This window comes from Natator depressus, chromosome 12 (assembly GCF_965152275.1).
Source record: "Natator depressus isolate rNatDep1 chromosome 12, rNatDep2.hap1, whole genome shotgun sequence".
Taxonomy (NCBI): Eukaryota; Metazoa; Chordata; order Testudines; family Cheloniidae; genus Natator; species Natator depressus.
The window spans coordinates 5,030,943-5,056,015 of NC_134245.1; the positions used below are offsets into that span (position 1 = coordinate 5,030,943).

General features: G+C 53.4%; 2 protein-coding genes across 2 annotated transcripts in view; one reads left to right on the top strand and one right to left on the bottom strand.

Moving 5' to 3' along the window:
* The window catches only part of PSKH1 (protein serine kinase H1), a 78,854-nt gene extending 63,918 nt beyond the window's left edge, over positions 1–14,936 (top strand). The window contains exon 3 of the mRNA XM_074968403.1: positions 7,486–14,936. Within this exon, the coding sequence (XP_074824504.1) occupies positions 7,486–7,803 (318 nt within the window). The 3' untranslated portion in view covers positions 7,804–14,936. The remainder of the gene's footprint in view (positions 1–7,485) is intronic.
* A 4,679-nt stretch (positions 14,937–19,615) lies between these two features.
* Positions 19,616–24,757, bottom strand: CTRL (chymotrypsin like). Its single transcript, XM_074969101.1, has 7 exons — positions 24,706–24,757; positions 23,812–23,915; positions 22,506–22,585; positions 21,676–21,757; positions 20,904–21,084; positions 20,341–20,474; positions 19,616–19,777 (listed from the first exon to the last, which is right to left on the bottom strand). The coding sequence occupies exons 1-7, from the start codon at positions 24,755–24,757 to the stop codon at positions 19,616–19,618; spliced, it is 795 nt and encodes a 264-aa protein (XP_074825202.1).
* Positions 24,758–25,073: the final 316 nt, after the last annotated feature.

The window sequence follows — 25,073 nt, forward strand, 5'->3', positions numbered from 1 at the left end:
TAGAATAATTGGAAGGATAAGAAATCCAATTCGCTTTTGTTTGGAGTTTGTTTTTGTTAGGTTTAATTTAACTGGCTTGGTGAAACAGGCTCTTCTGTTGCGGATGAGCTTGGCTACTTTTTAGTCCCAGTTCCTTATTCAAAGAGTGAGGTTGTTTACAGATTTTTTTCAGTGAAATGGTACATGTTCAGATACGTCCTCTTCTAAAGTGACATGAAATGACCCATTTTATGTTTGTCCCTGTTTTTTGAATATGTTCTCCTGAGACATATCCCTAGTTCGCCCATTCTGCATTGGGCAAATGCCTCTTAATTTGAATATGTCATTGGGGTTTGAACCTGTCTGAATGACAGAACACCTCTTAGGTCACTCCAGGTGACATGTCCATGTGACTGTTGACAGTCCTGCATGAGAAATAACACTCAGTGCATGACCTGAAGCTTTATGTCTATGCAAATGGCTGCTACATGTCAGCCCCCAGCCTTATTTGCCCAAATACATCTTGAATATATGTTTGAATTTTACCTATGTGACAAACAGGTGTTGGGCGGGACTTTATCTTTAAAGCCTCCCAGCAGGAGGGAGGGAGGATGGCTGTGTTTCTATAATTTCCAGGACTCTTGTCTTAGGGAACAGAGCACATCTGTCTGCCAGGTGACCAGGGATGTGCCTTTAGATGTCAGGAGACAGCTTGAATATGGCAGGCAACCTGTGAGCTCCAGGTGCCTGTGTGCTTAACTCTGGGCTTGGGGGCCTGCTTCTTCTCTGCTGTACATTCTCTTTATGGGCTTCTGTTATCTGTTTTCCATCAGAGTTTGTAAAGTGATAAAAATGCCAGGGGAAGATATAAGGCGAGCACTGAGGGGTAAGAGGAATTAGTTAATGTCTGTCCCCATGAATCCCAATGCATGGGACAAGAAAATTTTCAATCAGGAAGCCTTGCTGAGGCCACCTTGTGAAAATACATTGGGATTTAGAAAATAGTTAGCTAACCTTTGCCATGGGCATGGAAGGAGCATCAAAACAAAACTGCACTGATGCTTTCTTGAACAAACAACTTGTGTGCACAAGAAGCCAGAATCCCTCCAGTCTTATTTCAGAGTAGCAGCCATGTTAGTCTGTATCTGCAAAAAGAAAAAGAGGACTTGTGGCACCTTGGAGACTAAAATTTATTTGAGCCTAAGCTTTCGTGAGCTACAGCTCACTTCATTGGATGCATTCAGTGGAATAAATTTGTTAGTCTCTAAGGTGTCACAAGTCCTGCTTTTCTTCCTCCAGTCTTACGTGAAGTGTAACGACTAATGATTGATTTCCCTCACTTTATAGATTTAAGTCTGGTATGGTTGTTGAAGATCTAGCACAATGGATTTATTTGCAATGACCTATAGTGGCTTTCTTAAAAGATGGGAGCAATATTTTCAGAGGCTATAAACTTTGCTGGTTGTAAGCCTACATTTAAGAGAGAGGATGAAGATCCTGTTGTTGTCAGTGATATCTGCAACAGGCAGTGTTGACTAAGGTCAAAAGACTTTACGTGAATTTGAACAAATTCCCCAGGAGAAACAAACAAAACAGGTCATATGATTCCCCGACTTTTGGTCTCCAGTCACCAGAGGGAAAAGAGCTGTCCCAAGATATATGATAAGGAATCACAATTGTTAGTGACGTTGAAATAGGTAATGATGATAGAGATAACGAGGGATTTTTTTTTTTTTTAAACCAACCAACTTTCCCTTCCCCCAACATTGCAGGGAAATGGTACAACCACAAGACAGGTATATTTTCATCTCCATGTCCATTAACATTTGATATTAAGTTGAGTAAAGTGAGTGGAGTCAGACATATCTGACACTAGCACCAGCACAACGTTGTTTGCAATGTGGGACCTATTTTCGACAAAAAAGCACATGGTATGTTTGTCTTTGAGTACAACTCTTACGGCAAAAGGTTCTAGGAAAAAATGCTCCATCTTGGAATGGGAAAGGAAAGCGTATAAACGTACTGGATGCATTTGGTCATCCATAAGAATTCAAGAGAGAACAAATCAGGATTCCCATGTGAAAATAACTGTCCCAATGAAGGACTCAAAGTCACTTGCATGAGGACCTGCATTTTTCAGTTGCTCCAAAATTTTCACCTTGTGAGCTTCTGTATCAAGAGGCAAATGCAAGGTGTCTTCCCATTTCAGTGTGGATTCAGTTTTGTGAGTGATAGGTAAATCTTTAAATGTAAAATGAATCGACCATTTCTATGATTGTCTCTTGGTATTTTGAGTCCAACTGATGTAAGGAAATTTCTCTTATCATGAAGACCACATTCTTTGGCTCACAATATAAATGGTCTTTTTAGCAGTCATTCAATACCCAGGGATGCTAGAACTAGGAGTGCTGGCTTGACGTGGTTTCCATCGTACACAGGGTTTACAGTTTTGTTAATGGCTTTTAGCACCCCCACTATACAAATTGTTCCACTGGCACTGGTCACGATGGTTTCTTGAATGACCGTAGTTCGTTTTTTTTTTTTTTAAATATAGTGCTTTCCAGCCATTGATCATCAGCAACCACAGCTTCAACCTCTTGTTTCAGAGATTTTGTCAGTTGGATTGATGATTTCCCAAAACTTGAGCTTGGATTCTACACAGAACTATTGTGTCTGACAAAAGGATTTCTGGATATGGGTTTTTCCCCCATCTCTGAATTAGGTACCGGATACTCATCAGAAGATTCTTTGTGATAAACCAGCATTAACAAGGTTACCATTTTAACTTTGCTGGAATTTCACCAGGGACCTACATTTAGAAATGACACAAGCTTAAAAATTCTCCCCTTTTGCAAGGGAGACTGGAAGGAAGGAATCCTCCCAGGCTATCAGTCAAGAAAATCTTAATTGGATCTATGGAATCAGTGGCGGCAGCATCTAAATAATCAGCCATCTGTTAATCTGGTCTTAGACGACTCTGTTATTACATACACTTTCACAACAGTTCAGGAGTCAGAGAATTTTCTCCTTTATATATTTGCCCCATTTTTAAGTAACCCTAGCTGTATTTTTAGCCTCTTCATACAGAATTTGTGCCTTCCTGATCCAGGGCTGCTCTGGGAACTAGAGAGTTTCCTGGGAGCCTAAGTTACGGCTCATAGTGCCCTGCGGGCTGCAGAACTGCCTGGAATCTTTGCAGGCTGGAGCCCCCTACGCCAGGCTTGGGAGGGGGTCCTTGCAAGGCAGCCTTATGGCTGTCTCCATCATGCCTGTGCTGGGTTTGCACTGGTTTAACTGGGTTGGCTTTTAAACTGATTGCAGGTGAACCGGTGCAACTTCTGTGTGTGGACAGGGCCTTAATTTCCCATTGGTAAAATGGGGCTAAGAACCCTTCCTCTCTCCCACCCTTGTCTGTCTTGTCTAGCTAGACTGCAAGCTGATGGAGTCTCTTCTGTGTGCTTGTACAGTGCCTAGAGGTCCTTAAGTTGAGGACCAAATGGAACAAGAACAGTAAATGGCTTTATTTAACAGTTTCGCTCCTGGACAAACCCCCAGAATGTCATGGTTTATGGACTATGACGTGGATGTTACTTTGTGCATTCCCCAGCTAACGCTAAAACTAAGCCTTCCTCGTTGTCTGCTACAGGCGGGAGCTACGGCTGCTCCGGGCGCAGGTGAAGGCAGTCCCTGGTCCGTGTCAGGTGAGGTTGAAAAGCAGGGTTGGAGGGGGAGCGCCTGTTGTAGAATGAAGTTTTGTCTCCTCTTCTGGTGGCAGGAGCCAGAGTTGGTGGCTTCAGATGAGCAAACGAAGACCAAATCAGGGATGAGGCCTGAGGTGCAATTGGCTTTACATCCATTAAATTCATAGACTTTAAGGCCAGAAGGGACCCTTATGATCATCTAGTCTGACCTCCTGCACATTGCAGGCCATAGAACCTCACCCTCCGACTCCCGTAATAGACCCCTAACCACTGGCTGCGTTATTGACTTCCTCACACCATGATTTACAGACTTCAAGTTACAGAGAATCCACCATTTACATTAGTTCAAACCGGCAAGTGACCCGTGCCCCATGCTGCAGAGGAAGGCCTAAAACCCCTAAGGTCTCTGCCAGTCTGACCTGGGCGAAAATTCCTTCCTGACCCCAAATATGGTGATCAGTTGTATCCTGAGCATGTAGGTGAAACCGTCCAGCCAGACACCAGGGAAAGAATTCTGCATAATAACTCAGAGGCCTCCCTGTCTCTGACCATTGGAGATGCTTGCTAAAAACAGCTCCTGATGGGCCATATGACATTCTAGGCACCCTTCCCAACGTCACACAAGAAGTTTGACAGAGCAGGGAATTGAATCTTCCAGGCTAGCCCCCTGCTGTATCATCCTTTGCCCTCTGGTGATCCCTTCTGGCCTTAACCTCTCTATAAATCTCTGTTAGTTTCTCTGATTAGCTAATACTTAGGTTAGCCATAATCTGAAGGCTTCACATCTCTCATGCGAGGGAGAGAGGATTGCTTTTGGCAGAGATAGATAGCAGGCCTATGGAGTTTCAGGACATTTAAAAAACTTTTTCTGGCCATGTTGCACAAGAAAGAGCATTCTGTTGGACTGTGAACGGTATGTGGACTCCACAGTTTAAAATAGCTGGGTTCTTCTTTCCTGCACAAGGAAAGAGAGAGAAGCAGAAGACAGATATATAGGTCATCTAGCACACTTTACATTTACTTTTATTGTTTAATATACGTATTGACACCAAATAGTTACATGTCTGTGCATTGGCCTAGTTGTGATGACTATCCAGATCCTTGTCTGGCTCATTTCATTACTCATATGCTAGGGATCTGGCCAGGTGTTCCGTGAATGCTGCTGTGTATTTATTCATCATATAGAGTGTTTACAATACTACAGTGATGAAAGTGACAAAAAGCCATGGGGTGCGAAGAGAGACAGACAGACACACACACACACACAGACACAAACACACGATTTCATAGCTCTGCCATCTAATTGATGGAATCCGCAGATCTCAGTTTTATCCCATATCATTCGGCAGCTACACTGCCTCCTCCACCTTATTTCTGCTATGACTTCTGCTCAGATTTTTTCCTACCTCCTCCACCATCTGTCCCCTTAACCTTCTAGCACACAAGGAATTTTCAAAATTGTCTGTTTTGTGCTACCATATTTTGTCATGCGCAAAAAAATACACAGGGTAAAGCACTACAAACAAGAGTAGCTGCATGTGTTTGTGTTGCTGTAAACTTGCATGGCAGCACTTTCATGTGTTCCTGGGAAGGGAGGGGTATTGAATTATTTACTGGGTTACACATTTTCTTTCAAATTGCAATGTTTTGTGGATTTTCCCCCCCTAAGTTACTGATATTAGTTACAAAAATTCCTCATATTTACAACATCAGCTGTTGACTTGAGAACACAGTCTTTGGAATGTGTATGTGATTTGTCGGCTAATTGGAGTTAACCAGTGACCTATTTTGTCATTTAGACATAGTCAACCCAGGTCATGTATTCAGATCACAGACAGCCTGGAGCCTTGTCTGTCTTATGCATGCAGGGGAGTAAGACTAGGACTCAGCTGAAGACCTGCCTTGTCTTAGGTTTGAGTCCGATGTGGAGCGCAGCTCCTGGTCACGAGCGATGCTCCTGGTGAGGCAGGGAGCTGGAGAGGGATTGTGACTCTTGGCGAGGGCGTGTCCAAGTCACAACCCTTCTGGAGCAGGGCAGGCTAATTGCTCTTTTTTTTTTCTCTCTCTTTTTTTCAGGGCTGTGCCAAAAGGTGCAGTCTTGCCACCAGTATGAATTTGTGGTTGGGTCCTGGCACGTAGCAGCCCTTGGCACAGCAATAAAGCTTTGGGTGGGGAGTTGAGTCATTTCCCTGCTGGAGCTGTCCAGCATCTGAATAAACAAGGCACTCTGAGTGACCCGAAAGGTATTGTCATTCACACACATTCAAACCAGAGTAATTTACTCAAAGTAACAGGGATTTGTGTGACGGGGATTGGGGCGCCTTGGGTGAGATCAGAAAAGTTTATTCTTAAAAACATGAACAAATATTTTTAATTTTGTAATTGTCATGTTAGACAGTGACATCTGAAAATCTAGAGTAAGACAAGGGCAATAAGTAATACATCATTGGTTCATAAGAAATTGGGAGTAACCCGCCTCAGCCTTACATTGCACGGGGGGCCTGTGTGTATGTATGCGTGTGAGAGAGAGAGAGAGCGTGCAAACATAGGCAGTATTAATACCCCCTCAGTTTTGATTTACGTCAGTCTATCCTGAGATTTCTTAGGTACGCGACTGATGAGAAGAGTAGAGTGAGTTATGGGAACATGCATTGACAGACAATCGCACGTGGTACCTTTTTATGTTCACGGAGGCATGTTTTGGGCCTGTGGCCAATACTGGTTTAATCAGCAAACACAATCTGTTTGTGCGGCAACTAAAAGAATTTCAGGTGGAAGCACAGTGGTGTATAAAGGGTAGGCCATGTCATCAGGGAACAGAAACAATTGTGCATGCTTTAGTCACAGGGTTTGAATGGTGAATTCCACATTTCTAATACTCAAGCAGATACTTGCCGTGGGTTATTCATTAACAGCTCATAGGGCTGAAATTTGGTCAAATAAATTATTTATCCCCAGAACTGAAAAATGAACACATTTCTAGAAATCACACACTGCCAGTGGGCAGGAAAAAGGCTAAATTCACAGGAGCCTTTGTTCACAACAAACCATTCAGCTGACCCTGCTGACGAACATTTAATTAGTGGGCTCTGTCAAGTAGGGAAGATGAATTTCAGGGGAGCAGGGACTCTGACTATGCAGAATGGTGGGAGGCTTTTCTGAGATTCTGTTGAAGTGTGACACATCAGAGCAAATGGCTGTCATGGCAGGGGGGTGGGATCAGCAGGGTCAGGGGTGTTTGAAATGTACGTTTGTCAGTTTTAAAGAAATTGTGCCCCCCAAAACAACATACTGAAAGGATTGTAACCCCGGTCCAGAGCACTAGCATGGAATGTAAAGCCAAAGGGTCGCATCCTCCGCCATAGCTCCACTGGGGCCATACTGATTCCCACCAGCTGAGAACCAGGCCCAAATATGTGTGTTGTTGGTAAGGGCCAGTGGCCTGCAGAGCAGGGGAACAGAATTCAGGATCTGGCAGGTGCCTGCAGTCTTTGGGGATCAGAGTCCAGCAGAGGAGGAGGAATGGTGATCTGCAGTGGACCCCGGTAGCCCGTTCGGCAGTGTCATTTGGTGGGGGCTGACGGAAGCCTCTGACGCTCTGTGTCCTGACACTGCACTAGTTATAACTTCGGGACTTGAGGATGGATGAGTGAGGGGAAGTGCCCTGGGGATGCCTACAAGTGAAATAAATCAGTGCTCGGCACTCAGGGGCATGGCTGGCCCTCCTTGGGCGGGGAGGGGTGGTGCTTGTCTAACGAAGTCATGGGGAATATTGTGTTCTCATAATTTCCTTTTAATTTTTCAGCCCTGGCCCAGCGTGTCCAATCTGGCCAAGGACTTCATTGATCGCCTGCTCACAGTGGATCCCAGTGACAGGATGACAGCTCTTCAAGCCTTAAAGCACCCCTGGGTAGTCAGCATGGCAGCCTCCTCATCCATGAAGAACCTGCATCGCTCCATCTCTCAGAACCTCCTCAAGAGGGCGTCCTCTCGCTGCCAAAGCACCAAATCGGCCCAGTCCACCCGCTCCAGCCGCTCCACCAAATCCAATAAGTCGCGGCGGGTACGGGAACGGGAGCTGCGGGAGCTCAACCTGCGCTACCAGCAGCAATACAATGGCTGAGGACTCAGCAGGAAACCGCCAGCTGTCTTCCCAGGAGCACTTCCTCTGGTGCAGGTGTGCAACGTTCCCACTCGGCGGGGAGCACCTAGGCTCCTCCTGCAGGAGTGAGCCTACATGTGCACGAAGCTCGTGGGACATGGAACCTTTGCACCCCAGCCCCCCACAACGGGCACTCCTCACTTGGGTGGGCTGCGTCTCGGAGCCTGGTGCAGGAAGTGGAGCAGTGAAAGCCTTTCTTGTGCTCGTTCAGGTCCAGAGTGAAGGTCAAAGTTCAGGGCCTCAAGTACTCAGCAGATTAGGGAGCCACAAAGAGAAAAGCCCCCTCCCCAGCCCAGGAATTTGGCTGCCTTTAGTTATTTATTGATTCCAGAATGTTAAGTCCCTATACATGCTTGGACAGTATTTATATTGGACTCCATGATGCCTTTCCATTGATGCTGGTGGGAGTCACACGCACAGCTAGGGTTGGAATTGCTGTGACTCAGTGAGGAGCATGAAGCAGAGAGGTTTCCCCCAAAGGCCCCGGTGACTGTGACAGCGTCACAGGTTACTCATGCTGGTTAAGGATTGATTGCGATATCGGCGCCCTGGAGTGCAGATCGTCTGCAGTCACAGTTCCCCTTTGCCCTGACTGCAGGTTCCTAACTGTGGGGAGGAGAGAGGATGAGAATCCTGCAGGAGCAAGACGCTTCGCAGGACACCTTTTAAAAACGTCTTTTCTAAAGCAAACCCCGTGGCTAGCCCTGGCCCCCACCCCTGCGCTAGCACTCAAGAAGATCTCCTCTGTCTCAGGAAGAGTAAGGCTTGTGAGCCAGTGCAGAGCAGCTGAGGCAGGCACAAAGGGAGGGTGCGGAGGTGTCAGGAGAGGCCACTTTGGACATATTTTGAGGCAAAAAGCACGAGGACAAATGGAAGCAGAGGTTGGTGCTGGCAGGGGCCCCTCTGATCTGGGCGTCCTCAGAGGCAAGCTGGCGTTCCTTCTTGCTGCTGGGTTTAAGGTTTTGGATTCTCACCCTCGTGTTGCACCATGGACCCGACAGATGGATGGTTCCAACTGTGCCCCGTTACCAGGCCAAAACTGTGACTGCCCCAGCCATTACCCGCTGCCTCCCATTCGGCCACGCACGCTGATTCTGCCAGCGCCTGGCCTGCTTGGCACCCCAGGCCTGTCTTTGGGATAGCTTCAGGGCAGGCTACGGTGTGCACAAGAGAGTGGGATGGGGGCAGTCATGTCACCACAGAAACACCTTGTTAACACTGGGATGGGAGCCTTTCCTACCAGATACTCAACCTGGAGCATCAGCCCTGGTTACACGTGCCAGGCCTCAGGAAGCACTGCTCCAGGCGCTCCCTGCTCCGTCAGGGGTCACTCGGCTCCTTATTTTCCTCTTTGGACTTAAGGCAGAGTCATCTCTGCCATGACCTTGTGCAGGGTGTGTCATTCCCTATGGTAGGAAGCGCTAAAACCCTGATCTCCAGAGTCCCAGACCACTGCCTTACCCACAAGCCTTTCCAAAGTCTTTCTCCTCCCTTGTGTAGGATAAATGAAGCTGCAGAAAAGGCCAGATTGCCACGTGTTGAGTTCTGGTCTAATCCAATGTGTTCCCTCCCCGTCTCAGTTCCTGACTGGGACAGAACCTGCGGGAACATCTGTCTCACCCAGGAGAGTCTTCCCTCCAGGCTGGCAGCCATTACTCTTCAGAACGCTGCAGCCATGGAGCCCATTTCCTTGGCAATTGAGTTATCATGGGATACATCATCCAGAAAGGTCCCGTGTGACGTCACTTGTGGCAGATGTAGGGCCTAATATGGGAAACAAAATTCCTTTATAGAGGTCGTATCAGCTCTGGACAAAGCCAGTTCTTGGTGACTCAGTGTGAGGCTCACAAGGTCTGTCTTGCTTTCAGGTGTGTATGTGACACTGCATGATGGCGTGACCTAGGCCACCCCACCCCAGCAGAGGCTAGTGGCAGGAGTCCCACTAGCTGAGCGCAGGTTACAAAAGTGCTTGGGCTGGGTTGTCTTTGGAAATGTGCTGCAGTCGCAGATAGTTCTGCTAATGAGGCCAGTTCGTCTGCTGTGCACATGCCCTCGATCTGCTGAGCTGGAATTCTGCCTTGCCTGCTCTCTGGACTCCCTGCCTTCGTCTGTTTCATGCAAGCATCTCGACTCTCTCCACCTGACCTGAGACTCGGGAGTGTCTCCCTTTGGAAACGCCTCATTTGTGGATTTCACAGGTTAAACACTGCCCCCATTCTCCCACAGTCTGCCTGCATGCATTTTACCTGTCTCCCTCTTTTCCCTCTTAACTAGGGTTCTTGAGTTTTGGCCTAGTGTGAGTTTGGGACACTTGCTCCAGTATTGAATAATCTCAGAAATAACGCAGTGATTGTGTATCTGTGCCCTGGGTGAGGTCTGCATCTCACTTGTCTGGGAGCTCTCTGGGACACACTGTACCCAGAGAGAATCTCCTGCTCAGTAAGTGAAAATTGTCCCTCTCCCTGCATTTGACAGTGAAATATGACTGAAGTTAGGGTGACACCTAGTGGCAAATCGCAGTATATCATCTTGCAGAGAGAGAGCTCTTTGCGTTTTGTTTCCTTATAGTTACGAGTGAGACATCTCCGTGTTTGGTATGCAGGGGACTTGGTGAGGTTGTAGGGGGCGTGCTCTCAATCAGATCAGACAGAGCTGTCAGAGCCATTGAATAATTTTTGTCTTTAATATGAGTGCACCTCCCTTTTTATTCCTTTGGCGAAACTGCCCAGATTGTAATGCCCAGTTTTCTGTCCCCTGACCGGACGTCGTCCATAGCAGAGCAGCATATTGGACTGGTGAGGCAGGGGAACGATTCTTGGCCATGTGTGCTTGAACCATTGGCACAGAAATTGTGATACGCTAGCGCCTGAATTCCGGTTAGGAGTATTTCTGTCTGCCACTGGGCTCTCCTCAGATGTCTGAGCAGAATCGTTACAGTTATGCTACTTGACATCTCTGATAGCCACCCCAGCCTTTCCCTCTATCCGCGTATGGCCCAGGGTTTGCTGTCATAGGGTGCTAGGCTTGTGGAGTCACACAAATAGTGAAGGTAGCTGGCTGGTTATTTGAGGGGCTAATGGAGGGGTAGAAGGGCAGCGAGCTCCTTGACTCCCTCTTTCCACCTGTACCAGGAGAACATTAGCTTGTGAATGTTTCATTTGCATTTTGCACCTGAAAAGGTTTTTCTGCCCAACCATGCTCTCTTCCCTGTGGGTAGAAGTGGCTGGATTATTCGTACACATGGACAATCGGATGAATTTGTCCCTTCTGTTCCCAAATCATTGATTTTTACAATTGTGCTCTTTGTAACTGCTCAGCAAACTGCTCGTGGGAACGAATTTTATCCAACAGGTTGTTTGAAAACTTCACTTTGGCTGCTTTGCTATTCATTATCCTTGGTGTGTGATTGGTCACCTAAGTCACATGACATTGTTTGCTCCTCCTGTAAGCAGGAGAGTAGTGCCTAGGGAATGACAAGTTACCTTCTCCTCATGTGGGTATGGGTATAGGTCTGAAGAGCAGCCACTTGCCACATACGAGTGCAAATGAATGTTCACGTGGACAAAGGCAGGAAGCTGGCTGAATAGGACATCTGTTCAGTCTTCCGTTGCCTACTAGTGAACACCAGCATTCGACTGGTTCTGCCTTGTTGCAGAAATCTCATGGGATGTGAGGAGAAAGTAGAGAGTAAATGGGCTGAGACTGGAAGCAATCACTTGGTAACCTAGTATATTGTATTCCTGGGACAAGCTCTCAAATTGCTGCTTTCCACCCTATTCCCTGGGAAATGCTCCTTTAAGGAGTGAAGGGAAGTACATGTGTCTGTCTATTGGAACTTAGCAATACTGTGTGAAATGGTCTCTTCACTCTGACGAGGAGTTTCAGCTTGCTTGCTCTTTCGCAGGAGGTGGATCTGGCTTCGCAGAATGCTGTCCATTGGATCCTGCATATTTTGGCGCATTAGTGGAAATAAAAAAGGGCTTCCAAGGAGAACAGTAGGTGGGCTGCAAACGGAGGATGCGACTTTGGATCCCACTTATGAATGTATTGGAGATGGACTTTCCGAAAGCCTTTGACAGGGTCCCTCATCAAAGGTTCTTAAGCAAACTATGCAGTCATGGCGTAAGAGGGAAGGTCCTCTCATGGTTAAAAAATGGGAAACAAAAGTGTTGGAATAAATAGTCAGTTTTCACACTAGAGAGAGGTAAAGAGCTGCGTCTCCCAGGGATCTGTAGTGGGACCCGCGCTGTTCAACACATTCACAAATGATCTGGGAAAGGGGGTGAATAGGGAGGAGGCAAAATTTGCAGATGATACAAAATTACTCGAAGAATTACTTGTGAAGGCCAAAATTATAACTGGGTTAAAAAATGGCTATTAGCCAAAATGGTCATGGATGCAGCCTTGATTAGTCTACTCCTGTTCCCTCCCAATGCAACGCCAGACAGCTAAATGCCAAGCTGATGGGGAAGAGGTCAGTGCTGCTTCATGAAGTATTCCAAAATAATGGTGATATCTTACATAATATTCAGATTGCAGTAGAACCCAGTAGCCCCTGTCAGGTTCAGGGCCCCGTTGTATTCGGAGCTATGCAACACAGATGAAGGCATGGCCTCTGCTCCCACGAGCTTTACAGGTTTAAGAAGTAGGTGAGATCAGCTAGGGAGTGCTGGCATGCTGCTTTGGGTGGTGACTTGGAAACCAGCTGCAATGAAGTTCCTGCAACAGGTTTGGGAATAATCAGCCTGCAGACATTCTAACCCCTTTGGGCTGGGTGGTCTAGTTCTTCTAATGTCTTCTCTGGTAACTTTCCATTGCTTCTTCCTTCCTCCTCCTCCATCCTGCTCCTTGTCCCACATTCTGGACTCTGCGCTCTGCCATGTGGACATATTTGGTGGAAATACTGATGCCCGACATACTGTATTAGGGCTGTGGGGAGACTGAGGCTGGGCACATGGACATGCACTTCTCTAGTGACCCAGCACTTTTACAGTAAAAGATGAGAGTTTTTAATGTCGTCATGTGGCCCCCAAAATGATTGTGGCTGATCTGGGCAGGACAGCGGGCTCTGTCTCTCTCTGAGGCCTTCATCAGAACCTAGGCTAACAGTGTGCACCAAGCGAGGCACTTGGGCATAAAAACCATGGAGCGATGTTGGATTTATTGTTTCTGCGGCTCTGGGCTCACTAAAGAGACCCCACATCACCTACTGATTATTGAAAAGGGCTTCAAGTCCCCAAGCGCGGCTCCTTCCTTCTGGAGTGGCAGCTTGGTGGAGCCAGCTCTTTGGCTAGTCCCATTAAAGCTGCCCTGTTGACTGCAGTATTTTGCCGTGGATGCCAAGATACAGCTATAGGGGCAGATTGTTCCCTGTGGCCTGCTCATGCCAGGGGAGGAGAGGTGGACAGAGCTCTGCTCTGCCATGAAGGGGGAGCAGCTGGCATAGGAAGATGCTATGTCACCTCTGCCAGTTTCATGCTAGCAGAGGGTACGCTGTACAAGAGGAATTGCCTGCTGCCAACCTCTGACCAAAGTACAGTCATTATGTGATGTCTGAGCAGCACAGTAACAGACCCGGAGGATCTGGTCCAACATCTTGAAGAACCAGCCAGGCCCATTCAGGGGAGCACATGGACTCTCCTGGGGGCATGCTGCACTCATTAGTGTTTACAGTAGGATGGGAAGGGCCAGGATCAGTAACAATTCTTGTATTGCTACCAAAGTGCCCACCCAGAACAGGAGCATCCCTGTCTCTGGGGTCACAGCTCGGGCCCGTAGATCATCTCTCCTCAGTACCTGCCTTCTCTTTATCCAGGACCTGTCTGGTAGGAAGGAGATCGCTTCATGTCAGAATTTAATCCCTCTTGTCCCTTATGCAAACCAACCACCCAACCCAGCCTGCATGGTGTGTGGGTAATGCAGCCCTGCCGAGGCCATGTCACATCTTACATGACATCCTCCTGCAAACTCTGACTTTTGATTTATAGCTCACATTCATCTGATTTGCAGTAATATTAAAAATCCTTAATAGTGTGTGACTAGAAGAGATGGGAGCCAACAGTGGCTTCCTAGAGAATCAAACACTTGGAAAGCATTGCAGAAAGCTGCTCCTTACTGCACACTGAAAGGGCTGTTGCATGTGCCTAGTGGGCATCTGTGTGTGTGTGTCACACATGCCCTTGCAGTTTCCAAATCTCCTGTATCTCTTGAAAAACTATCACTAAGTGCCTGTGCTATTTGATGCCTCGTACCAGACTTTGTGAGGACTATATTGATGCTCTCCCTATCACGAGGCTTCTGCTGCTTTGTTCAGACTATTCATCTCCACCCCCAGAAAGCCTAGATAACTATGCAGCCCTTTAACGCTACAGAGGCATGTGCCTGTGTGTCAGACGTGTGCATTACTGAGCAGGGGCGTTGCCAAAGACGTGCAATAGGAAGGGTGTTCTCTGGTGGTGCTGCGTGCCCAGAGCACAGCTTTGTCCCTTGCCGCTCTGACCATTCCCTTGGTGAACAGTGCCTGGAAGGAGAGGCCACTGCCTGCCTGACGATATTCCCTTCTCCATCTGCATTTCCCTCTGTCCCCCTATGCACAACACACTGTAGATTCTCTCCTCGGTACCCAGATGAGCTGCTGGCTGCTGCTCTGAGAACTTTGCACTGTGGTTGCTTTTCGACTGTGGAAGAAATCTGGGCCAAATGTAGGTACCTGGTAGGCAGAGCACCTGCCATGAGCACACATGAAGATGCTGTGATCCTTTCTGTTACCTTTCATGACACAAAGATGCCTCTTGGAAGCCCTCAGGACAGGAGGTCTTGACGTGCTGGCTCCAGTTTTGTTGCCAGGTCGTCCCTTGCCGTGTAGGAGCTGCTGAAGGTACTCGCATCATGTCCCACTTTATCTCCTCTCAAAAGGATGCGCTGTTTGTCTTGAGAAGTATCCGGTTCTGTGATTTGCCTTTGATTCCTTTTGTACACTAAGGAATCTCTTGTAGAGTGAGATCTGATCCATGGTACTTACCCTGTAATGTTAAAATGAGTGTATAGAATTATTTATTTTGTGTATCCAGTCTGTTAAATGTGTAAATGTATCCGGTGTATCCAATAAACCTTTTGTCCTCGTTCCCTGGCTGGGGCCTGCTCGCTGCCAGACACCCAAAGGAGGGGGCTTTTATGGGGTTACAGTTGCTGAATGTACCTGGGGCTGAGTGATGCCTACTTGCGCTCCACTCCTCTCCCAAACACACCAGGTGCGGTAGTGAGTCAGGGACCCTTTACGAGGAGACCTTGCTACTTCCCTTAAGGAAATGTTGCATTGTCCCCATTAAAGTAATAGTGGTTGCCATTTCTGTAGGCTGTCTTCAGCCAAGGATCTGCAAGCACTTGGCAGCAGAGGGAAGGCCTACGGAGGTGAGATCTTCAAAGGTCTCAAAGGGAGTTAGGCACCCATCTCTCACTGAAAGCCACTGGGAGTTGGGTCTCCTTCAACGTGCTCTTCATGCTGTCTGGGCAGGACCTAAGATTGTGTGTTTGCGGAAGTGCACAGCAGATCTTTGGGTGCTCACCATTATTGCCAGTAGATAACCTGCTGTCCGTGAGCAGCCCTAGACAGTAGCACAAAGTCTTGGCTTAATCTTCTGCTCTTCCCATGGGGCACTCTCCCCAGCCAGACGGAGCTGCCTAGGAGAGGGCTTTCTCCAATAGATGTAGCTCCCCTTCTTGCTTTGATCCTATTGCTCCTGTGTCACCCTGATTGACAAGGAGGCCGAAGGGCAGACACCCTGAGTTGGTAGCAGGTTCACCTCTGCCCTGAGCTCTTTGTCTCTCCTCATTTGTCATTTCGTCAGCCCCCGCTCAGGGCGGCTGCTCTTTGGCAAGCTCCCTCCATTGTTGCTCCTCTGGTAAAGGGGGCCCAGGTGTGAACCCCCATTCCAGGTGGAGCTGCAGCACAGCCCTAGAGAATGATGCTGGCCCTGGCCTGGTGCGACTGCCTACGCAGCCCTCCACCACACAGGCCTTTGCAAACCCCTGCCTCTGGTGCTCTCCATTAGTACCTGTGTGTCGGCCATTGCTGCTTGCTGGGATTGCCTCAGAGCCGTTAGCTGCCTTTCCCCAGGATGTCTCATTGGATCAGTTCCTGCCCCTAGGTCCTGCTGGATAGCTCTGTCGCCTGATTCTCCGCGCTCCGAAGATGCTAAAGGAACCAGTCCAAAGCTTGCTCCCTGCGGTGACCCCCAACGCCTCACTGCTGTTTTTTGCAGACAGGCACTTGGCTGCCTTGTCTGGTCCATGACAAGTTGGAAGCTTACGGGTTTTGCAATGAAGATGTTGTGAGATAGCTGCAGCCCTTTGTTCATCTCCCAGGCTGGCCCCGATCCTGTACTCCCACCCCTCTCACTTGATAGCTCTGCTAAACACAAGCAGACATCTTGCTCTGGCCTGATGTTTCCATTCCCAGGAGGGAGCCCAATGTGTAGCTACTAGCCTGCAGGGCAAGGATCTTCCCAAGCTCCTCTGCTCTGCTCTCTTGTTGCCCAACAGGGAAGTCCTAGCACCCCCGCCCCAAGCGGGGACACCCTGCCCTGCCCCACCCCAGGATGCTGGGAGCTGGGTCCTGGCTCTGGTATAAGTAAATGCACTGATGCCAGTGGTAGGAGACTCTAATGAGCAGACTCTGTATATCCTCTAGGGCTAATCCAGGCAAAGCAGCTGGGGACTCCTTGCTTATGCTTAAAAACCCTTGCCCCTCAGCATTCAAGCAGAATAGGAATAGTAAATTCTCCTTTTTTATTGTCTTCCCCCAGCATGAAGACAAGTTCCTTCTTCCAGGCTGTGGGGGAAGCAGTCAGCAAAGTCTTTTGAGCACAATGGCTTGTCTGATGGCTATAGACCTTGTGTTGGGGAGGAGGTGACACCTCTTGTGTTGAATGAGTGTTCACATTTGGGCTTCTCCCCTGACTGTGGGCCATCCACGGGCTTAGGAAACATTTTTATAGTTATGGAGCAAACTTTTCAACAGTACCTGATAATATGGGCTACAGATAGGATAAGTAGGATTAATACATGCAGCATCCTACTAGCATTTCATAAAGACTACACACATGGTTATAACTGTCTGTTCTAACTTCACACAGGTGAGCCAGATGGGGTTCCAGCTGTGCATTTGTCAGTGGTCAGTGAGGCCTCAGGCCGTGGCATGAGCTGGCACTTGGTCTGCCAGTGTCACATGTGGTACTAAGCCAGATGCCTTGGAGGAAACCAAGTATACAGTATCAGCACAGTTCCTTTTACCAACCAGCCCTGCAATCTTGTCAAGCAATGATCACAGGTTTGTTGGACAGACCTATCTTCTGGGGACCCAGGCCAGCTGGCTGCCATATCAACAAAGAGCCAGAGGCTGAAAGTCGGGTCCTGAATTAGCCGATTCATTAGTTTACCTGGGACTGACATCAGACTGACCCGTCTGTAGTGCTCTGAGTCATCCCCATTAAATGTGGGAACTATGTTAGCAGGCTGCTGGTCCTCTGGCATGTCCCCCAGCTGGCTCAGTGGTTCCTTCAGGCCTCTTGGATGTGAGTTTTCTGGGCCTGGTGGTTTGAAAATGGTTAAGTTTAGCAAATGCTGCTTGGGGTGTGTGTGTGTAGGGGTGGGTAAATGCCCTGGCCTGGGGAGTGTTGGGGGGGCAGTGCTGTGTAAATACCTGGCCCAGGTGTGTGTGTGGGGGGGGGGGAAGCTGCTGTGTAAATACCCTGGCCTGGGTGTGTGTATGGAGAGAGCAGGGGGTGCTGTGTAAATGCCCTGGTGTGGTGGGGGGCAGGGGATGGTGTGTAAATGCCCTGCCCTGGGGTGTGTGACCAGGGTTTCCCTAGGGGCTGGCTGTGGTCCCACTGAGCCGGCTGCAGGGGCAGGCGCTTAGAACTGGGGCCCGTCCCTGGTTTTGTTCAGGGCAGAGACCTGTGATTTGGTGCCAGTGACACCAGTTTGGGCTCTGCTGGTGACTGTCACATGCCTGGTGCTCAGAGAACGAGGGGCGGGGGGCTGCAAGCAACCAGTGCTGCCTCCCCTGCAGGTGGGTATCATTGTAAGTGGGGAGCTGGGTAAGGGGTGTCATGGGGGGGGAGAAGTGGGCACCCATTTCCCTCCCCCTCCTGCGTGGGAACAGGGCCCCTGGGCAGCTCTAGGGGCAGGATGGGAGAGGACTGTTGCCCCTTGGTGCTTCCACCTAGTCCTGACCTCTCCCCTGTAGTCTGCCCAGCCTCCACGTGGCTCAGTCCTCCCCACCTCCTCGCGTCCTGCCTAATTCCTCTGAGTCACCCCCCTGACCTGCACGCACTCCCGCAAGCCCCCCAAACACCCACAGCCCTGTAGGCTCAGAGCATTCTCCTGTGGTGCCCAGCAGCCCCCTGCCTGGGAAACCACCTCCCCTGCCAGGTGAGACTGGAGAAGCCCATGGACTGCAGGAACCAGGGGCCCATGGAGAACCAGCCTCCTGGGGCTGTAAGGCAGACCCGTGGTGGCAGCAGGTGGCACTGCACCAGGGGCACAGCGGAGCTGACAGAGGGGCAGGGCTGGGGCTTTATTAACCCGTAATGAGCCGATGTCCCTGGGGCTGTCTGTATGTACGTGGCAGCCTAGTGGGATCCCGAACTCCTGTTTTATCTCGCCCTTTCCCTCTTTCTCCAGCAGGTCCATGTAGGCTGAGCTGCCTGGAGCTGGGCTGGGCACTGCCTGGGAATCTACCCGGCACAGTGCCCTTCCTGTCCTGGGCCCCCCACTTGCACCCGCTGTGAGCAGAGGGGTGAGGGTGGCTCACAAGCCAGGCAGCAGCTCAGCAGAGCTGGGGCAAGGGCGGCTGGTACCGGAGAGGAGCCTAGAGGCTTGGGGTTCAGAGGTGGGGCCAGAAGGTCTGTGTAGACAGGCTGCCCCAAGGGCGTGGGGATGGAGTTTAAGCCTCAGAGCATGGCCCAGGGCCCATGTCCTTCAGCCAGCTCTGCCCATGCACCCCCACTTTGGTGCTCTGCTGCACCCGGCTGGGCCTGCAGATGACCAGCTGCCGAAGCGACTGCCCCACACTGAGCCCCCATCCCATCCTGGGCAGTGGGCAAAGCAGCCTTTCCAGGGAGCATGGTCACTTGGACAGAGGGCCCCGGCCTGCCCAGACCATTCCTCTTCTCCCCTAGGGCAAACCCCGTCTGCCGGAGCTTCCCGGGCGTGGCAGTATGGGGGCAGAACAGGCCGGCAGGACATAGGAAGTGGCTCTGCAGGCTCATAGGGATTAACTCCAGCTTGAGCAGGGCCCATTGGGCTGGCCCCTAGCATGCAGGGGGGGCATCTGTATGGCACAGCCAATTGACAGACCCCCCCCCGGGAAGGGCATGTGGGCAACATGCTGGGACTGACGGACCCCCCCCAGGGAAGGGCGTGTGGGCAACGCGCTGGGACTGTCAGAGAGGGCAGAGGATCTGGTCTCACCTGAGACCCCCCCCCCCAGCTGGCTCCATTGCCCCAGGCTCCTCACACACCTGGCCCCTCCCTGCACAGCGTGGGGCTGGGCACGGGGAGCCAGGACACCCCTGGTGCTGCAGGGGCTGAGCACAGAGGAGCTGGACAAAACACCGGCTGCACAGAACAAACCCTTTATTCCTTTGTACAGAGCCTGCAGGAGGAAGTCCTGGGCTCTCAGCGGCCCGCTGACCCAGGCCAACACTGCCCGCGCTCCCTGGCGCTCTGCAGCAACGTGTCAGGGCCCTGGGCTGCTCTGCCCAGCCAGGCGCTAGTTGGAGGCCAGGACGCTGTCGATCCAGGTGCGGAAGGCGCTGACTCGGCCGTACACGGCAGGTGTCCGGACGTTGCAGTTGCTATTTCCCCAGGAGACGATCCCAATCAGGGTCCAGGCTCCCCCTTTCAGGTACACGAGTGGCCCGCCCGAGTCCCCCTGGCGAGAGAGCAGGGATGACGTGGCACCATGCCAGGGTGCGGTGCAAGAGAGAGGCCGTGCCTGGGCACTGGCAGGAGGAGGGCTCCCTGGGGCACTAGCTGAGTGTAGGCGAGGGGCTCTGGAGAGATCCTTTCCCCTCTCCCACCCAGCCTGCCCTGTGCCCCTCCCCCACACCGATCCACCCTGCCCTGTGCCCTTCCTCATCCTGCTCTGTGCCCCTCCCCCCTCCCCCCTGCCCTGGGCCCCTCCCCACTCCTCTACTGAGACTGACCTGTTCAACTCCCCCTCTCCCTCTCCTGTGTCCATCATGCCCTGTGCCCCTCCCCCCACCTATCCTGCTCTATGCCCTTCCCCTTCCTCTGCCCCTCCCTCTCTCCTCTGCTGACCCTGCCCTGTGCCCTCCCCCACCCATTCACCCTGCCCTGTGCCCCTCCCTCTCTCCCGCCCAGCCTGGCCTGTGCCCCTCCCCCTCCCCATCCTGCCCTGTGTCCCTTCCCCTCCCACGCCCACCCTGCCCTGTACCCAACACCCCTTCTATGGGTGACATTACAGATCTTTACCTGGCAGGAGGAGGCGCCAGCCCCCCCAGCACAGAGCATGGAGTTGGTGATGCGGCTGCCCCAGTATTGCTGGCACCGGCTCACCGTGACCAGGGGCAGGGCCACCTGCTGCAGCCGGACGGCCCCACCACTCGCTGGGAAACAAACCCCCGATCAGGGCCAAGTGTGGGGACAGCCAGACACAGACACACACAGAGACGTACCTGCTGGCTGCCCTGCCCTGGCAGGATGCCCCCGGCACTGGGCTGCCCCTGCTGGGCTCTCTGTCGCGTGGCTGGGGTGGGGTGCGGCTGGACCACTCGGGCACTGGGCACACAGCGGCACGGGTGGCTGGGATGCTGCAGCACTGGCAGCCTAGTACCCGTCCAGCCCCAGGCAGACCCACAGCAGAGCCCTTGCTGGGCCCCAGGCCAGGCGCCATGGTGCCCGCTGGTTTCATTGCCATGCATTGGCCAGGTGCCCCAGCGCTGGGTGCCGCATGAAGCCCATATGGGTGGGCATGAGGCACAAGCTGCCCCATGTCTGACCCCCAGTGGCCCCCCCCAGGGGCTGTGCGTACGTACCGGTGCCGCTGGTCCGCCCCCAGCCAGTGGTGATGCACGTGGGGTTGGCCAACAGCGACTCGCCGGCCGTGGCCAGGCAGACAGGGGACACGCGGGTGCCCAGCTGGGCGGGGGAGGAGAGCTTCAGCAGGGTAATGTCGTTGTTCATGGTCTTGGCGTTCCAGTAGGGGTGGGTGATCACCTGGATGGGGGAGGGACAAGCAGCCCTTAGCACCGGGGGGGGGGAGGCTAGGGTCCCCCCCGGGGCAATGCCGTCCCGCCCCACTCGCTCGCTGGATCCTGCCTGCCCCGAGGGACAGTGCTGAGCTGGGCACGGGGCCTCCAGGCAGCTCCCCACCTTGCCTCGCTAACTGCCCTTTCCCAGGGCTCCTGCGGCACTGGCCTGGGTGAGTACAAGGGACTGGGCTGCACTCCCCAAGGGCTCACTCCAGGCCAGGGCCTCCCGGGCTCCCATCGCCTGGTAACGGGCCCATCTCCAGGAGGCACAGAGAGCCTGGCCCAGGGAGCCCCGGGCGGAGCTGGGCAAGGAACGTGACTTGTCCCTACACCCGTCCCTGCTCTGTGGAGAACGGGCTCCCATGCCTGGCCATGCCACTGCCAAGCGGTGCTGGGAAGGGGGTTTGCTTCTGCCAGCCCCTTTTCTTCCCCCACCAGGGCCCAGCCCCAGGCACAGAGCTGGGGTGCCTGCCCCCTGCCCCTGGGCTCTGTGGGACTGCCCAGCATCTTGCCCCCCTCTCTGCAGGATCCCAGATGGCATTCAGTGGCGACTCACCTTGGCAATGGTCTTGACCTGGACTGGCTCAGCTCCAGAGCTCCTGTCGTACTCCCCAAGGACAGCAAAGTGAGTCCCAGCTCTGCAAGGGAGAGAGCCAGTGGGGCTGGGCACCTGGACAGGGGTCGCTGAGCCCACCCCCAGGGATTCGCCCTAGTAACCCTCACTTGCACCAGGATCCCCTGGGCCCTCCAGTGGCCACCTCTGCCTGCCCCAGCCTAGGGGAGCTGCCCTGTGGCACAAGCAAGCGTCTCCTCTGCTGAGCCCCAGAGGGGCCCAGGCTCCAGCCAGAGGAGACGGCACCAGGGAGGCTCAGCCATGGTGGAGCAGGGGGGCCCCACCTCACGGCCCCTCCTCCGTAGGGGTGTTTGTTAACTGGGATGGAGCAGCAGCGTCCGGGTCTCGGGCCCTGGGTTGGCAGTAGGGAACTGGCAGGAAGGGCTGGGGCTGGGGCAGCCCCAGGGCAGGTTGGCTCTTTGGCTCCATTCTTCCCAGGAAAACAATCTCACCTCTGGCTAGCGGCCCAGCTTCCTGCCCCCTCCCCTTGCCAGGCCCTAGGCAATGCCCCAGCTCTGGAACCCTCTGCTCACCTGGAGAGCAGAGCCATGATCTTACCCCTGCCCTTTGGTCTTATCTCTGCGCCCAGCTCCCCTAGGCCCCCGACTTGCTCTGCTTAGCCCAAGGTGCCCCGCTGCCCTGCTGGGACTGGGTGCGAGGCAGCTGGGGGGTCTCGCTCACTGGGGCTGTCCTTGTGCCCGGGCGGAGCCGTGGCACCAGCCAATGCAGAGCGGCTCCAGCGACTGGCCTGGCCTGCAGCACCGTCTCCTTACCTGACATTGCAGTGGGCAGCCGTCACCACCCAGTTCTGGTTGATTAGGGAGCCACCGCAGAAGTGGAAGCCGGTGCTGGTCTGGAATGAGAATGGCACGGAGGAGAGGGAGCCTGGGATGGGCTGAGGGACCCACCCTGGCATGTGCCCAGCGCTCCAGGCCCGGGGGGCCCTGAGCTGCCTGACTGCAGATTGGCACTTAGCCTGGCATTGGCAGGCTCTGCCTCTGGGTCGCTGGCACCACCACAAACCGAAATGCCATCCAGAGCCTCCTGCGCTCTGTGCCCTGCTCCCCCTCCTGATCCACCGGCTGGGAGCAGCATCCGTCCCTGGGCGTGGGGCCCAGCTCCCTCCATTATTCGTCCTTCCTGGCAGTCCCTGGGATCACGGCCCGGTGCCCACAGGCCATGGCAAGTCCCTGAGGATCCCACTGCAGCCATCGCGGACCCCGCCAGGCCCAGGGCCGCATGCCCGCTCAGCACTCCTCATTCCTAGCGGCGCTGTCCCAGCCTAGCCGTGCATGCCCAGCTGCAGGGCACAATGCAATGGGCGCGCTAGTCGGGCCCCGCACGCTCAGGGCTTTCCAAGCGATTGCCCTGGGGGTGCCGCTTCCCAGGCTTGTGTGCTGCAGGCAGGGCTTGTGTCTGCACAAGCCAAATTGCTTTGGATTTCTTCCTAAGATGCGGCCAGGGCCACGAAAGGCCCTGCTACGATCGGAGATTCCCAAGCACCGGCTGCTCCTGCTCCAAGCACCTGGGCAGCACTTTTTAGCTCTAATTCCAGGACGGATAGACTGGCTTGTGGATTAGCCAGGCCACTGAACATCCCGGGGGGCCCCGGCCTGTGCTGATCCCACAGCTGGACCCTGACAGCTGGAATTTCCCACCCTTTGAATGCATCTTATTTAGGGTGGGACATTCCTTGATCAGTTTTGTCAAACAAGCGGGATGCAGAGGAACATGTGGGGGGAGGGGGGCCATGATACCAGCCCCCCGCGGGGGGGAGGCAGGGCTTGGGCAGGGGGCAGGCAGGGCTCGAGCAAGCAGCAACGCCAGCCCTATGCAGGCTGGGGGGCTAGGGCCCTCTCCTCTGTCCCATTCCCTTAGAACAGTGATGGGGCAGCCCAGCCTGGGGGCTTCCTGCACTGACCCAGCCCAGACCCTGCGAGCCAGCGCTGCTCAGCAGGGCCCTGGGTGAGGTCTGTGCTGCGCAGCATGTCAGACTGGGGCAGCTGGGCTCTGAGCTGGCGCCCAGGCCCCTGTCCCTGCCTTGCCTGGCACAGGGCCACCATGAGGAGCGAGCATTACCTGCAGGGACACTTGCCAAGGCCAGGAGCCGGGCACCGCGTTCTCCCCATTGACGATTCTCTGCAAGTTGCTCACGACTGGTCGGATTGCGGGGACCCCACAGCCTGGAGATGGAAAACCAGCCCTGCTCAACGTCTAGGGAGCTCGCTCAGCAGCCACTGCTGGGCTCAGGCCAGTCCCAATCTGCAGGGACGAGCTCCCTGTGGGGGCTGGTGGTCACCAAGGGGTCTGGGTCAGTCACCTGGGAGCTGGCAGTCACTGAGGGGGCCGGGCGAGCTGCCTGTGGGATCTGGGTGAGTCACTTGGGGGATGGCAGTCACCGAGGGGGCTGGGCGAGCTGCCCATGGGGCTGGCGGTCACTGAGGGGTCTGCGTGAGTCACCGGGGGCTGACGGTCACCCAGTGATCTGGGGTCTGGTGGTCACCGAGAGGTCAGGGCGCACTGCCTGTAGGGCTGGCACCAAGGGGCCCCCCTGGCAGTGTCCTCTTGGACAGGAGTGCAGCTGGGAGGGGGGCAGCTGGCACCCAGGCAGTGCCAGGCTGAAGGCACCTTGTCTGTGTGAACAGGCGCTGCCCGTGTACTGCCACAGGCCCCCTGGCGCTAACAGGGCAGCAGTACCCAGCACTGCCCCGCGGGGGTCCCACGGAGCTGTCTCCACACAGGCCAAAGGGGCAGAGTGGCAGTTCGCTGGCCCATTTGCCCGCGTAGCCCAGGGTCGGTGTCCCTGCTCAGTGGCTACACCCAGCTCCCAGCATCTCCTTTCGCTTCCACCACGGCCAAACCAAGAGGCCCAGCGGCTGGGCGCTGCACCAGGGACTGCCCCTGCGCTCAGCCAGGCTCCAGCTGCAGTGCCTTGGGGCACCGTCGCAGCGCCCGCAGATGGGCTTCGCTTACCAGAGGCGCTTGCCAGGAGGGCCAGGCAGAGAGCCGCATGCAGGAAAGCCATGCTGGGTCAGTGCTCACAGCTGTGCCAGGCTGCCCAGAGCCACGCACTTTATACCCTCTGGGCGCCCTGGGACCACCAGTCACGCACGGAGCAGAGCTGAGCTTCTGCCCCGCCTGCTCCGCCCAGGCCTTGAGCTGACAGTGACAGGCCAAATATAGCATCTCCCTGCCCCCGCTGCCCTGTGTGTGCTGCTAGGAGCAGGCGTCGGCTGGCTGGGGGTGTGCATCCAGGTGAGAGAGTGCACAGCTGGTGGCAGGCTGCCCCTTCCCAGTCCCACCCCCTCCTGCCACCTGGCACCTCACTTGGGGGTTGGGAC

Coding starts and splice junctions, on each gene's coding strand:
- CTRL (XM_074969101.1), bottom strand. CDS start 24,757: ATGGCTTTCCTGCATGCGGCTCTCTGCCTGGCCCTCCTGGCAAGCGCC. Junction 23,916..24,705: donor CCTCCTGGCAAGCGCCTCTG/GTAAGCGAAGCC, acceptor TTCCATCTCCAG/GCTGTGGGGTCCCCGCAATC. Junction 19,778..20,340: donor CTGGCGCCTCCTCCTGCCAG/GTAAAGATCTGT, acceptor CTCTCTCGCCAG/GGGGACTCGGGCGGGCCACT.